Source organism: Pagrus pagrus, assembly GCF_965226575.1.
Source record: "Pagrus pagrus genome assembly, chromosome: 19".
Taxonomy (NCBI): domain Eukaryota; kingdom Metazoa; phylum Chordata; class Actinopteri; order Spariformes; family Sparidae; genus Pagrus; species Pagrus pagrus.
Window position 1 is genome coordinate 20,301,819 of NC_140203.1, and position 15,602 is coordinate 20,317,420.

The window sequence follows — 15,602 nt, forward strand, 5'->3', positions numbered from 1 at the left end:
GTCGTGCACGTATCTCTATGCCCTCTTGACAACCGATTGAATTGTAACATATTCGAGTGGGAGGTGATTCTTTTACTGGCCAGTGCCAAACTAAGCAGCAGACAAGGTTGAAGAAGAAGAAGAGGCCTCTCACACGGCAACTTTGATGAGGTGAAAGTGGTTGTTTGAATAATTCCTTAAGCAATAAATATTAATCATTTCAGTTCATCCACTTGTAGCTTTGCTATCCTCAAAAAATCCTCTTTCAAATACAAAAGAACACCAGACTTTCTCTGTGCAGCTCTACAGTATTTTATGCCTTGACATAAATTAGCCAAATGTATTATGTCCCTGTGGAAATGTGAAGGTGGGAAGGGACGATCGTGACTGAGTGGAGAAAGTAATGAGACATGACAAAGAGGGTTTAACAAGAAACAGGTGGCGTATTGATGTTAATGACAATTAAGTGGATTCATTGACCAAGTGGGATTATTTTATCAAGAAGGACTGACATTGGGAAATCTAAGGAAGAGGAGACAGATTGGGAAAGAGCAGCAAATTAAAACTGAACAAATTAAAACCCAAAGTATCTAAACAATTAGAAGAATTAGAGTGATGGTGGCCAGGGATTAGATCAGTAGTCCCAGAACAACATGAACAAGTTAGAGAGAGCATATGTGCTGGAAGTGTGTCAATGTCTGCATCTGTTAACTTAAAGTTGCATTAGCAAATCTTTTGGGCACTTGAGCAGCTGAGACAAGCTGTAAACACAACACTGACATGGCTTTTTAAATAGACTTGGGAAGCTGGTTTGAAATGTTTCTTATTAACAAATCAAACAGACACGCAGCCACACTAGCATTCATTTGGAGTTGTGTTTCTAGTTTCTACCAAATCCGATATTCACTTCCATTTTACCTCTGTTTTGGGCTCCACCAACAATTTCTGGCTCTTTAGCTGCTTAAAACCCCTGGTATGTTCACCAGCCAGCTGCTAACTCTGTCTCTATAACATCTGGTGCTGTGGTTCAAAAATCAGCTGAAAGACAATGAAACGCTGCGTAGAGCTGAAGGGAACTGCAGAGTTGGTGATAATTCTGTGTTGCTACGAGAAACCTATTTTACATAATGATTTGATCCATTGTTAATTTAAAAATATTGATCATAGCAGCTTTAATGCGAGGTTCCAGAAGGTTGTGTGAAGGCCTGTTTAATCAAATCTGCCTTTGTAAAACCTGGAAAATAGCCTACATCAGCCAACAAAGTGTGATGGGTTTTTAATCAGGTGTTACCGATGACACTAATGATGGCTCTGTTGTGTTCCAATGTTCCAGCACAGTACCAGGATCTTGAAGGAGAAGCAGCTAAATGGAATTCAGCCATTTACACCTGTGCTTTTCATACTGACACATGCCAAAGTGTCTTCTGTGGAAAAAGGCCTATTGGTGAAAATACAATCATGGATTGAAGAATGCCACTTCCGGAGAGGCTCAGACTTTACGGCATCATCACAGATGACAGGTATGATGGGACAAGTCATGACAAGCCAATCACATGTTTCTGTAGCAGAGTGTGGAGAGCATTTCCTGTGGTATGTGTGGTGTTTTGATGAGACTCCACAATATGTGCAAATTTAGCTTAATAAATAAGCAAATACGCAGATAAATAAATATATAAATTCACTTGTCACATCATTAGTTGATCAGAGCTCTCTCTCTGATAATACACTGAACATTTATCTCATATAATTTGTTTATGTATATCAGAACAACTGACCTAGGAAATCGGAAATATTGTTTCAATTGTTCATCTCATGAAATAATCTTCAATATCTCCTAAAAATCAAAACACCTTCACCACACTGTACTCTGAAGCCTGTTCTTTAAGACTGTCCTCTACCAGCTGTAGCTGGCTGTAAGCCTTCACCAAGCCTGTATTATTGTTAAGTCTAATTTTCTAACCAGGTAAGCTCATCTGTCTTAGGCTGAAATAGCAGAAAATCATTGTTTCCTGTTAATTATAGTGTTTGGTTTTTTTGTTGTTGTTTTTTTTTTTACATCTAAGTCTGTGTGTATTCGTGCTGATTGGGTTCATATTAAAGGGGCACTTCAGTGATTTAATATTGCACATTTTGTTGGGATTACTAAGATACAGCATTTAAAATAAAGGGTCAAATCAAAGCAGCAGAGGCTGACATTTAATTCTTCACTTTTAGTCTCTCTTTTAGTCTCAAGCTCCAAAGACAGTGAATCCTACATTTCCCATAATGCAACTCAATGTGACTTCTAGTTATACACTCTTTCCTGTTTTCCTGCCATGTCTTCTAAACTCAACGCTCCCAGTTTGTAACACAGCTTTTCTTTAAATATTTTTATTGTGTAGTACTCGCTGTGAGGGCAGCTGACAAGCGGGTGGACACCAGGTCAGTTGCTCCTTGGTCACGGGACAGCCCACAAGATTGGTGGAGTAAAGATCCAAAATCATTGTTTAGTATAATCATGTGAATACTCACAATAATCCACTTGAGTGTGAGCGGATCCACTGAGAAATATGAGAACTAATCAGGACATTTGATCTGTTCCCTGTTCACCATTTCAAATCCATAGGTGAGTGTGCTTTTGCGGTGGCAGCACCAAAACTTTGGAACAACCTTCTCGGGTCAATCAGATCTTCAGAATCTGTGGTCTGTTTTAAACAACAGCTTTTCGCAAACGCATTTCTATAGGTTGATATTCCCATGAATTCTCCCAGCTTTGCCTCACTTTGACTTCAATTCTCGTCTTGTGCTGAATATTTTGGAGTTCGCATCATGTATGTGTTTGTCTTTGACCGTGTGTCGGTATGTTTGTTTGTATGTAGGCCTGTATGTATGTATGGATGTGCACTGGGTTTTGACGTGTGCACTTCATTGTTTATGTAAAGCACTTTGTAACGGTGTGTTTTAAATAGTGCTATGCAAAAAAAAAATACACACACACACAAAAATCATTATGATGTTTGAACTTCTGTTTGGAATCCCCCTTTAACCCCCTTATTCCAGCAGCCCCTGCAGTGCGCGCGTCCTCCGTCAGAGGGCGCGTCCACAACTACCAGCTCAAAAAAAAAAAAAAAAAAAAAATCCCTGAAACTCACATTCTCGTAGTATGGAGCCACTTTAACAAAGTGTGGACGCACCACCCAACTCTTCACCTCTGCATGAGATAATCGGCCCGTGTGAGCCCGCACGGAACACCTGGCTCGGCGCGGACGCTTCCTCCTCAGGGTCTGTGCAGCGGCAGCAGCGCGGGGTCGGGAGTTGGGACCGCTAAACATCTCCGTCCGAGAAGGGGAAACGAGGAGAGTGGAGACGCGAGAGGGGAGAGGACATGAGCGGAAGGGAGGCAGAAATCACTGAAAAGCGGAGCTGGATACACGCGTAACGCGGACTCGGGCTGTGCGTAAAGGCGCCAAACAAAGTAACGTTCACGGGATAAATGTAAACACTGCTATTGTTTTTTTCTGCTTGGACACGTTTCCGCTGCCGGAGAGCGTGATTTGGACTGTGTTGTGGTGGAGGAGACTGATCCCGGCGCGGTGGAGCGAGCGCTCTGTGTGTTATCCCCTCTTTCTTTATTGTTCGCTGTGGAAATTACGCAAAGTTTCTCGTCTTTGGCGTTCAACTTCTGTGGAAACGTTACATGCAAATGCGGTAGGTGAGTCCCGGCGTACGGACTTGAAACGCTGCTTTTTTATCTCCCTCCCCACATTTGTATACCGGGCTGTGCTGTGTGGTTCACTGAAATGTGAGACACCAGCGGAGTCGACACATGACAAACCGCTGCATCCAGCTGTTTCACTAGCCGCCGCGCTGTAACCCTCCATTCACGCCTTTTTGGATTGGATATGCGAAGAAAAGTTTTTAAGAATGAAGAGGAGAAAATTCCCATAGCACGCCTCTGTTTCACGCCGCCGCCGTCCGCTGGAGTGGATCTGTTGACACGGTGTTGTTGTTTTAGTCTTTTTCAAGCCCTCGTCAGTTCCATGTTGTGGCGAGAGCAGAGCTGACATGCGTCTGGGATGGGGATATAGCGCGGTGACCTGCTGCGATTAACGTACAGTTGCGAAATTGCCCGATTGCCGAGCTGATAGTGAATGAGTGAGCGGTAGGGAGCCGACCGTGTAGTGCCTGCCCGTGCGCCGCGAACCAGAAGCACTAAGAGGACTCGGTTACCCACTTGGCGAGGAGATCCTCCGGAGCCCGATATGGAGGAGTGGAGACAATGCGGGCGGTGGTTGATAGACTGCAAGGTCCTGCCCCCCAACCACCGGGTCGTGTGGCCCTCGGCGGCCGTCTTCGACTTGGCACAGGCCCTGCGAGACGGGGTGCTCCTCTGCCAGATGTTGCACAACCTCTCGCCGGGATCTGTGGACCTGAAGGAGATCAATTTCAGACCCCAGATGTCACAGGTGAGTCCAACCTGCACATGATGGGTGGATTTACACCCCCCCCAGGCTATGTCTTGTTACTGTATGCACTGCTCTGCTTCCCTGGGCTCCATGCGTTGCCTTGATTGTTTTGGAAAGCATCTCATTCCTGGATTTTTGACAGATTTTAAACCGGAAACCTTCCTGTTGCAACAAGCCCAGGTGCAGAGACACTATCAGTGCAACACAGCACACACAGGGTCTCTTCAGGTTTGCACAGGTGAGGGAACAAGGTGCCACCCCCGCAGATAAGTGCTGGTTGCCTCCTGCCAGATCTCAAGTCGATCATGCCTCTGGAGCTGTTTTTTTCTTTTTTCTCGGGCTTGTCGTTTCACTTTTTGACAAAAAGCGGGGGATTGTGGAGCGTCTGAATTCTCTACGTACCTCCGCACATTCTGCTCGTTGTCAGTCATCGGGATGAGTCAGTGAAATGAAGTCGTAGTCGCTCTGCGATGACAGCTGCAACATCTTCATTTGCTTTCGATTAGAGGCTCTTAATTAACTGTTATCCTGTCAGTTTCGCTGTGAGCGGAAGGGACCAAACATGATAATCTGCTGAAAGAGGAGCCAGTAAAGCATCCACCACTCCTGAATGCAATAATCTGAAACAGGTTTCTTTTATTTTTGTTGACCTTGTCTGACAAAAAGAAAAACCCCCCGAAAGTTGCCATGTTTGTCGGAAAGTTTCGCTGCCAACCTTCTTGATCCTAGTAAACACCACCTCGATGGTGGTGGAAGTTTAAAGCCAAAGCTGAGGTTTAGGTGCGTTTGGATTGTTCCCACGTCACAGCGCAGGAGAGTAGGCGGGAAAAGACAAACCAAAGTTGACTCTAAGTCCTTTTGCGGAGAAACTTAAAGAGGAACCTTGGTGTTAAGTTACACTCAAACCCAAACATGCGTCTACGCGGTGGTGCTATTAGAGGTTTGGATCGTCACACAGTTCAGTTTATATAAAGCTTACTCCCCACCTCAGCTCAGTCCTGCTTCCAAAGCCAGTCTGAGGAAGTGTAGCGTGCCGCAGGAAGTTTACACGACCACAGCAGAATGAGTAAGTGGAGTAAAAGTGTGCTGTGGCAAACATCCCTATTGACTTTTATTCACCCTGAAGTCTGGTCTTAAGTAGCTCTGAGCATCTATGACTGTACGATGAGAAGTCTGGGGGATCGGCGCTGTGAATGGATCACGGTCGCCCGCATTCAGGATGTGTTTGGTTATTCTCATTGTCGTGCCCGCAGAGGCCGAAACAGCTATCACACCAGAGCGGTTGCCCTCTGACAGCACATTTGTCTGATATTCTTGGCACACCTTCCGTGACCCGTTTCTGTCATAATAATGTGTGAATGTGTGTGTGTGTGTTGTGTCTGTCTGTCTGGCTTTCAGTCTGTGTTGGTGGCGGTTGCTTTCGAGTAAATATTCTTTGCCTTTTTCCTTTATGTTTTTGAAGCAGTATTAAATCCAGAAGTCGGGGAAAAGAAAATGAATTGACAGCGATTTTGATAATGGATTAACCCTGCACAAGCAGGAGAATACTGATGGCGAGCGTCGGTTTGTTACAGTATTAAGGATGGCATCCACACTCACACAGTCCTGACAAATTATTATCATTTGAAAGCACAGAGACTCGCAAATGTATCTCTACAAATCACAGCAGTAACATAAAAAAACATGCTTATCATGTGGAGGCAAGAACAAAAACAGCATTCGTGCCTCTGTAAATGTGCATCCCAGTCACCACAATAAAATGTTGGCATTGTGCATTTCTGCAAACCCCGGATACGTGAAATATGTACATTTCATATGTATCACACCAACACTTCTACAATACGTGTCACATCATTACATGTACGTGAGCTGAAAAATGATATATGATCATATACATATCGTGTTTGCAAAGCTACTCTGGAACACGAAGGGAACGTTTTCAGTGATGTAAAGTCAAGGGGCTTCATAGAGCACGATTAATCTGTGCACGAGCTAATCTTTTTTTTTTGAAAAAACTATAAAACTATCCACTGGATATTTTTAATTAGAGACCACTGAATGAGGCAGCGTTTCAACATTTGTAAGTTGCAATATGTCGGGGTAATTTCCAACCAAAAAGGGTATTTTTAATGAGACCTAAAGGACAATTCACAGCTGACAGAACCACGTGAGCCAAAACCTGACCTTCTCCTCACCCTAACCAAGTGGCTTTTGTGCCTACACCTAACCAGACCATAAGGTCAGCATTGTTATATCATACAATTATTGAACATTGAGAAATGTAAAGTTGCATCACAAAGAAATGTAACGTTTCAACATATCAAGTGTAGTTTTACCACATCCATGGTTTGCGGAAACGTACATTGCCAACATTTATCCTGGTGATTGGGTGGCCCATAGAGGCCGGGATCATGATTAAACAGGATCCAGAAGAGTAGGCATTTATTTCTGGCTACGCACTCAAAAATGAAAGAGTTGATTGTTGAATTTACGAAGCAGAAACGCAAAATATTTAGTCAAAGTTAAAGTAGGGGTCTTGGAACAGCTGATGGTCATTCTCTTGTCTAATTTCCTAAACTTAAATGCATTAAAAATGAGAGATGAATCACTGAAAATAAATGTCAGCTGCAGCTCTCTCCAATTGCCTTGAAACCATCACTAGCCTGGACTTATCAGCTCCCGAAGCTACTGCCTCCCATGATTACAAGGCGAGAGAGAGGTCTGGATGGCATGCTTTGATCCGCCCACTAATCCCATGCTCCCAGTCCCACTGTGTCGATCTGCAGTGAGGGTGGAAGGGGTGTCCTCAGAGACAAATTGGGTTAAACAAAATCCTGGCAGCAGAACAGTGGTGTGTGATTTATGATAAGGAAAAGGTCAGAGCGCATGTGTTTTAACACTCCGAACACACCGAGTCCGTGGCTGAGCCGAGTGAAGAGGAGCAGAAGCTGAATAATTACATGATTTGCTCAGGACAAAATGTCTCTTCTCCTCTTGCGAGGATGCTAATACTTTCTGAAATTGACTTTTGTCTCTGAATATGACTCGCAGTTTAACGGTCATCGCATGCTCTAATAAGTTTGACACCGGGAGCAGGTGTTAGCGGAGGTTATAATGCCATGTGACCCGCGTTAGAGCCGAGCTTTAGGTGAAAGAGTAACGTTCAGTCATATGGGATGTGCTTCTCCTTTATGGCAGCCCACTAATTCTATTCAGTTGCTGCTGTTAACAGGTTCTCATCACAGTAATGCTTTACACTTTGGCATTGATCCCAGTACGTGCTGCAGTGCATTATCATTGTTTAAATGCGTTCTGTCGAGCTCAAAGGGAAGTCATCATAGCAACAGGGAGTTGGTGCTGTAATGTTACTGGAAGGCATTTTTGAGAAGTGTGTGTGCTATAAACTGGCATCTGTGATTGCAATACCACATGTTGAGTGCGCCATCCAACCATGACTTTTTAAAATGTTTTTCTGCTCTTAAAGGTCCACTTTGTAAGAAAGTTGATTTCTGGGTCCCAGCGTTAAAATGCTGACCATTGGGATGGCACCCGTCCTGACCTATAATCCCAAAAGTGTCAGAGCCGGGAATGAGATTCAAAAATCAACTTTCTAGAAAAGTGGACCTTTTAATTGGAGGTTTTTAAATGGTTTGTGGGTGGATGATTTGGTCAGTATGAGACGATAAAGGGTTTATTTGAATTGTCGTACCTTACATATTTTAATCTGACCTAAATATTGTGCACACTGGTGCGACTAAATGTTAAGCTGCACTTGACAGAGCTTTTCATTTGCAGCAAAAAAAAAAAATGCCTTGACGTGTCGATGAGAATCATTTATCAGGTATAAAAATGCCAGACATCTGCTGGTTCCTGCCCTTGCACATTGAATATCTTTTGTGTTTTGTTCTGTTGCCGGGACAAAGCGAGCAAGTTAAAGGCGCAATCTTCGATGGGCTGTGGGAAACTAAGATAAGTTGTGATGACTTTTCATGCTTTTCTGGTATTTTGTAGACAAAACAACAGAAATGAATCACTTGCCTCAGTGGCTTTGCTCCGGTTGCGCAACTTTCCTCCTACAGTTGAAAGAAATGTAAGTCAGGTGAACTGGTCCATGAATTGCTCAGTGCATGCTGGGATTGATCCATCTCCCTGTGATGTTTAACATTATGGAAAAAAGAAGCATTGGTAACAACTGCAGTAATTCAGACAAATTCATAAACACTCGACATTTGCTATTGAGAAGCGACTGAAACATTTAAACTCCTGGTCTGCCTTTGAGAAAATAACAGTATTGCTGTTGTTCCCGTGAAACAAGAAACAAAACACAATTAGCACCTACTCAGAGGAAGCTGAAAGGTGACTTGCTGAAGTCTCTGCTCGACTCGCAGGTGTGAATGTGTCTGCTGGCATGAAAATGAGGAAGGTCGCAGCGGAATCGGCGCTCAGCAGAGTGTGACTGAATAAATAACGGTCGAAAATGTGCATTCAAGTGGCTGAAAAGGGAAATGTCCATTCAGGCATCCTTCCAGTTCCCAGTGAGGAAGTCGCACAGTTTATTGTCATATTCATGAAGTAAATTATGAAGCAGTGAACTGTACATACATGTAAAACAGTGAACCGAACGTGTCTGACATCTGAAGTAACTGTCTGGATGTGTTGTTTAAAAATGTAGTAATATAATGCAAAGAAACTGTAACATATTTAGGAGATGCAGCCAGTCCCACATTTCTTGTGTTTCTTCATGGACAATTAATGAAATTTGTGCCATTTTTTCATGTAAGTTCATATTTCTCTGCCTTAATGTGTGCAGAAGAGGAGGCAAAGCACCCCCAGCAAAGAAGCTGTCAAGATGACCTTCATTTAGGTGGTCAAGTAAATCCCTGATAGTGTTTTTTAAAAAGATGCCGAGGCTTTCCTCTCTACCTCAAGGTCCTAAATGGATGCTTAATGAGCACTGGTGTTTGGAGATGCTTGGTGTACCTATCAAGAATCCAGTGCCTCAGGCTGCGTCTGAAAGACAAGACTGAGCTCTGCTCTCTGAAGCCTTTTGTGTGTTCTGCAGTGTTGTTTTTTTTCACTCAGCCGTTCTCATTCTTTTTTTTCCTGTTAGTGAGGTAGTTGTGAATGCCTTTGGGATGACTCAGGCGGATATGTATGTGTGCACTGCTGTGCTTTTGTTTTCGTTGTGTATGTGTGCGCGCACATGCTTGTTATGTGTATGTCTGTAAATGTGTGTGTGTGTGAGTGAGAGAGAGAGAGAGAGAGATGTTACAGTAGCCTACCTGTGTTCAGACTGAATCACTGTTGGCTGGGCCCAGAGCTCTCCTGGAGCTTCTCAGTGCTCCACAGGGCTCCAGATCTCACACAGAGCCTGCCGCTTCCACTCACAGTAATTGAGGTTCTTCCTCTTTGTCCAGCTCCCACCAGAAATATTGGCAGCTGCTGGCAAGTAACAGGAGCTGATTGAAGTACAGTTTTTTCTTTTTTTAGATCATTCAATTCATGCATAAGCAATGGCTATATACATTGCAGCGAGATTGGCACCTTTCGAATGCCTTTTTGATGTAAACTACGGCACCCTCATGATCTGTGTTGGGGGCTGGGCATACATAATAAACCTCAGTGGCTTGCCTATTTCACATTCACACACAAGCTCATTTTTGAGCAGAAAGCTGCTTCCTTGCACCCAATACTTCGACTTTTGTTGGAAGAATTAACATCATATGCCCACAGAGATCTATGTAATTATGTGTACTGTGAAGCAGTAATTTAGTGTGTAGTGTAACTACTGCTATAAAATGTGGTATAGTTCGTAGAGTTGGGCGATGTCTGCAGAATTGCCATATGACTATGTCGACAGTGAAACATGGTGTTGGACGATGACATCGTTGTTTATGAATTTGAGGCAGCGTGTCTCCTCAGTGTTGTCGCAAGGCAGCAGTTGTGTCTTAGCTCACCACTGTAGCCGCTGCTGTTTCCCGTATCCACCAACATGCATCCCTGTGCCAGGTTTAAAAGCATCCTCGTCTCCGCACCACATGTCCGTGAGTTAGCTTTCTTCAGCATCATATGCATTAAACAACGTTGGCAGACTAGCCAAGGAAGCTAAGCTAAGAAAACTGTGTATAAAAACAGCATGACTGACAGAAACAGCGGCCCGTGGGAAAAGAAACACTGCTGCCACAAGTTTAACCGAGTGTCTTGGGTTCGCCGAACTGAGCTGGTTTAATAAGAAAATAATAAACGGGACATGGAGACGTAATGTTAGTGCACTGAGCAGCAACATACTTTTCATTTCCTCTCCTCACGTATCACAAACAACATATCCTCTTGCCCTACAGCAACTCTGAGGGGACACGCCACTTGATTGTGCCTCTGTTGGGGAGCCTTTTAAATAACAATGTTACGATGGTCAAGGATTAGTAGTCCATGGCTGATAGTTCAGCCATATTCTCAGAACTGTCACCTGTACATAAACATGACCTTTTCTTTAAAAGCAGAATTTGATGTCCACATAGACATGCAAGAACAATAGAAGTGTGTGTCATCCCCCTATAAAGTTGTAATGGCTAACACATGAGCTAACCATAGCCTAGCAGCAGTCCTAAGCAAAGTTAGCATTGGACACAAACTGATCGATAGCTACACAGCCACTGGTGTGTCGATGCCCTTATGAAGTTGCTATGGCTAATGCACTAGCAGGAGAGTGTCGGTGTTTACAGCGCTAGCAGCTTCGGACAACTGTGAGAAAGAGGCCTTTCAAGGCCTGTCGCTTGCTCGTTAGCATGCTAACTACAGTAGATATCTCTTTTACACCATACATAAATGTCTTTGACATAAAGAGAAACGGGTATTCTTTCACATTCTGTGGATGATTTGTTAATTTTCAAATGTTTTGAACTAAAATTGTTACTAACATATTGCACCGTACAGTAAAACTATCAGAATTCTCTAATTTCAGCTTTCTAAATGTGAATGTTTCTGGTTTCTTTAGTCCTCTATGACTGCAATCTGAATGTCTTTGGGTTGCGGACAAAACAAGACATGGATCGTCACTGACTCTAGAACTGCCCCTGCTTACAACTCCAAACCCTGTCTTAACAAGCTCTGCAGGGTTGGAAATAAGATCAGAGAGAGTGTATAAAGCAGAAAATGACATGAAAGGCCACCTACTATTCTAAAATCTCTGTTTGTGACCATTTTGGGGTGGGGGATGGTGACTACTGTAGCCAGCCACCCACCCGTGCCTCCCTCAGGGGTAATTTAATCTCAGCATTTGGTCTACTGTTGACCCCATGACCCCGGCACCCGCCGGATGCAGGTAATACTACTAATGGAGCTCGTTAGGGACACGTCCTGGGCTGCACAGCTGGGATTGCGCTACCGGAAGCTAATGGGATTGACAAGGAGGGAATGGATCTAGGCCAGGGTTTTCTAACCTCTTGTGTGAGCTAATCCCACTCCTTAGGTCAGGAAAATCATTTTAACTGTAACTTTTGGTATTTGTATGGCTTGTGTGTTGACATTTTCACAACCGGCCTTCAAACAACATGTCATTTCTTGAGGGAATGGAAGTACCCTTTGGCTCAACTCAGCTTGTGTCACTGGCATGCAATTGTGTCTTTCACAGTGACAGAGAAAAATGATAGTATTACCAATTGCAATAATGGCCAAAGCTATGAACAGATGAATAAATAAATAATATTCCTTTAATCCCAGGGGATTTATCAGAGGACACAGCATTGCATTGATCTCTTCTTTTGGCATCATACCTCTTTTCACACTGAGGTAAGATTGCATAGCTGAGTAGAGAGCAGTATTCCCGGAGCTGGTAGGAATTCATTGTCCTGTTCAAGGTCACTTCACCGGGACCGGATGCCTCGCAGCAGGAAGAAGCTTGAACTTTGTCAAGTTGAAGGACAGTCTTGGTATCCACTTGGTCTAAAAATAGATATCCCCTTAGAAACAGGAGTGAGACGGTATAAAAGAACAACAGTGAAGGTTTTTTTTTTTAATGCTTCTGCCCAGCTACTTCTTTTCCATTTTAATATAAGAATGTATCCTCTTTAAATAAAGTTTATCTGTAGGTGCATCCATGTTTCCTTCATGTTTCCTTGCATCTTCCACTAAAGATGCCAGGAGAAATGTGAGGAGACATGAAGCGAGGAAACATGTTTTTAGAGAAATTAGACAGTTTCAGCTGAAGTGATGTAAGTTTCTAATGAAGGCTGCACAGCTGGATTTTACAGCTTTTGCCCCCATTTATTTCTATTTATATCAGGTCTCTTGCACCCTCGCTCCTGCCTCCTCTGGGCGGCCTCCCAACTCCTCAATACTCGCTCCTCCAAACAGAAATATGAGAACTAAAAAAAGTGAGGAACAATCAAATGAGAAAAGCATGTATACCCCCATGTGTCAGCTATACAAGTACATCTGAATGTCCTCTCAAAAGAATTGCCTCGAGAGCTGTCCTCAACAGTGCCAGAATAGCGAAGAGGTGTTGAAAGGCTTGTTTATACCTCTGTGGTGCTTGCTTCCACAGTGTAGTGGTTGTGTGACCTTCAGTGTATGGAAAGATTGGGTGAACAAGGAGCGTAAGAATATATTTCAACACTTCTGCGGATATAAAAACGAACAATTTGATATTATCGAAGCACTTCAATTAAATGGGATTTGTACACTCTTTTACACTCCCGTTCTTTCTAGTGCTTCATGATTATGAACAACTCTAATCCTCATCCTCTAAATCCCCTGTTTATAGTCTAGTGCTGACATCCAGGTGTGAACATCAGGCTCAATTCAAAAAACTGTTAAACCCCTTGATGATAACGCACGTCAGTTTAATGAACTGAATCCGTTGCATTGTATTTCTGTGTAATAGATGCAGAAACAATCTGAACTTTGACAGCAAATGGTGGGAAGAGTAAGAAAAGCCTCTTTATAAGAAATTTTTACTGTCAAAATCTTGCCAAAATGCCAAGACGCTTTGGAAAAGTTCCCTTTTGCTGTGTGATGAGTAGGAAGAGGAGGTGAGATGAGTGCGAGAGAGATTATTTCTTAACTCAGGTGCTTTTAATATAATTAGGTTGTAGTCAAGCTCTTGGCCTCACCACCACAACAACCTGCTATTTTTCTTTTTTTATATAATAGATAAAGTGTAAACAACTATAGCCATGTTGGTTATCATTTCACATCCCAATTACTTTTTATGTCACAAAAAAGCCAGGTTTTTTTCCCCACTGGGCGTATTGTGGATGCTACGATATTATTAATTTCAATTTCTTGAGCAACTAGCACAAGAAGCAGTGAGATGTAAAAGAGAAGTATCAAAAGAGGTTTGCCTCTAAATGCAGCAACGTAAGGTTTCAGCTTTTCTGCACATCAATTAGCTTGATAACGCTTCGCAGTCTGCCATAGGCTCTCGCAGAATGAATAATTACAAGGCTGTGAAGGCGTACAGCACTTTTATACGAGAGGAAGAATGCATGGCACAGATGCAAACAGGGAAACAGGAAAAAACTACTATGGAAGTATAAAGCAGCAGTTGATTGAAACACAAGGTTGATATTCATTAAATCCTAACGCAGTTCTGCAGATCTGCTGCCTGTGCAGTGGGATAAAGAAGCAGGAAGTGAATTTGGAATTCAAACAAGCCCCTTTATTTCTGACTGTCCACTATGGTAAATGCCTGACACATCTGTGTGTAAACCAAACCACAGCCACTACCACAAGATGTGGTCACAATGCAAACTTCAATTCCCCTTAAGCATTTGCATTGTGCATAACCCAATATTCAAAGAGAGACTGTGAATGTAGATTTAAGGATTATAGCTAGAGTAAAGCATAGTTAAGTAATATAGGTCTTACAGTTTAACAAGGAATTTTTAGTCCAGTGAATCAAGTTATAAAGCCCTGCCCTTGATTGGTTTACAGCTTAACTCTTTCCACCTAACCCATAAAAGTCTAAATGTTCTACATCCAAATACAAGCAGTTAGCACCCAGCTGCACGTGCCCCAATTTGAATGTGGCACATGTGGACCATGATGTGACAACTGGAGTGGAAAGGCTGCTGCAGAACACTCGAGGCTTGAGCATTTTGATCGACAAAGTTTTCAAATAGAGAGCGAGCATGTTTTATAAAGATGTGACCATTTTTTGAGTTTCAGAAGAACTAATAAACAATATATCGTCTTATATTTGTTTTACATGCCTCAGCACATTATGTAATAGCTCTAATCCAACAAGGAAATCAATAATCCAAAGGCATGTTTTTCTAGTTTTTGGGATCATTTTTAGCTGTAGGCTACAACTAATGTTTGAAACAGTTGGCTCACATTTTATTAGCGCTGTTGCACTCTACATAGAAGATAGTGGCAGCGGTTGACACAGAAAACCACAAACCTGGCAGAAAGAAAGACTCTTGCAGTCAGAGGCTCAGAATTGCTTGCTAATTAGCTTGCTCCCTGGGTAGGTTAACCCACGAGCTAACTTGCAGATATACTGGTGTCTATGTGTGCATCAGCTGATAAATAAGAAGGAATTGAAGTATATGAATTAGGGCTGCCACAAACGATTATTTTGATAGTCGACTAATCACCGACTATTTTTTTCGATTAGTCGACTAATCGGGTCATACGTAAATTGAATGTATAACATACAGTTTATCGCACCAGCATGCAGCTGCTCTTATATAACAATCATTAGCTTTCAGCTTGAAGTGTTACTTACTAAAAATGAAGACAATTAAGATGATAGTTCATTAAACCTTTAATGAAATATAGGGGTGCAACGACTAGTCGACTAGTCGACAAATAGTCGACTACTAAATTAGTCAATGACTAATTTAGTCGTCGACTAGTCGGTAGTGACGTCATCGTGTGTGTATCCCACGGCATGCAATGCCACGCTAAACAGTGTTTCACCATAGCCAATTGAAATAGCTCAGAGTGAGACGTCTCATTTTCCCCAACTAAATAAGAGCCATTGTTTTTTGTGCAATTCATAATCTGACTACTTTGATAGTCGACTAGTCATCGACTACTATAACGACTAGTCGACTAGTCGTTAGTGGCAGCCCTAATATGAATGATAAAGATAGGCCCTGAAACAGTGGCACCATGCTCTAGTTGTCATGTCTTGGTCATAATTGAAAAAAGAAAGGGTAAGGGAACCATATG

General features: G+C 42.7%; 1 protein-coding gene across 13 annotated transcripts in view; it reads left to right on the plus strand.

Moving 5' to 3' along the window:
• The first annotated feature begins 3,136 nt into the window (after positions 1 to 3,136).
• Positions 3,137 to 15,602, plus strand: part of vav2 (vav 2 guanine nucleotide exchange factor) — a 250,336-nt gene continuing 237,870 nt past the window's right edge. For all 13 annotated transcript variants that reach the window (XM_084382591.1, XM_084382597.1, XM_084382602.1 and 10 more), the window contains exon 1: positions 3,137 to 4,424. In XM_084382591.1, the coding sequence (XP_084238717.1) occupies positions 4,221 to 4,424 (204 nt within the window). In that variant the 5' untranslated portion in view covers positions 3,137 to 4,220. The remainder of the gene's footprint in view (positions 4,425 to 15,602) is intronic.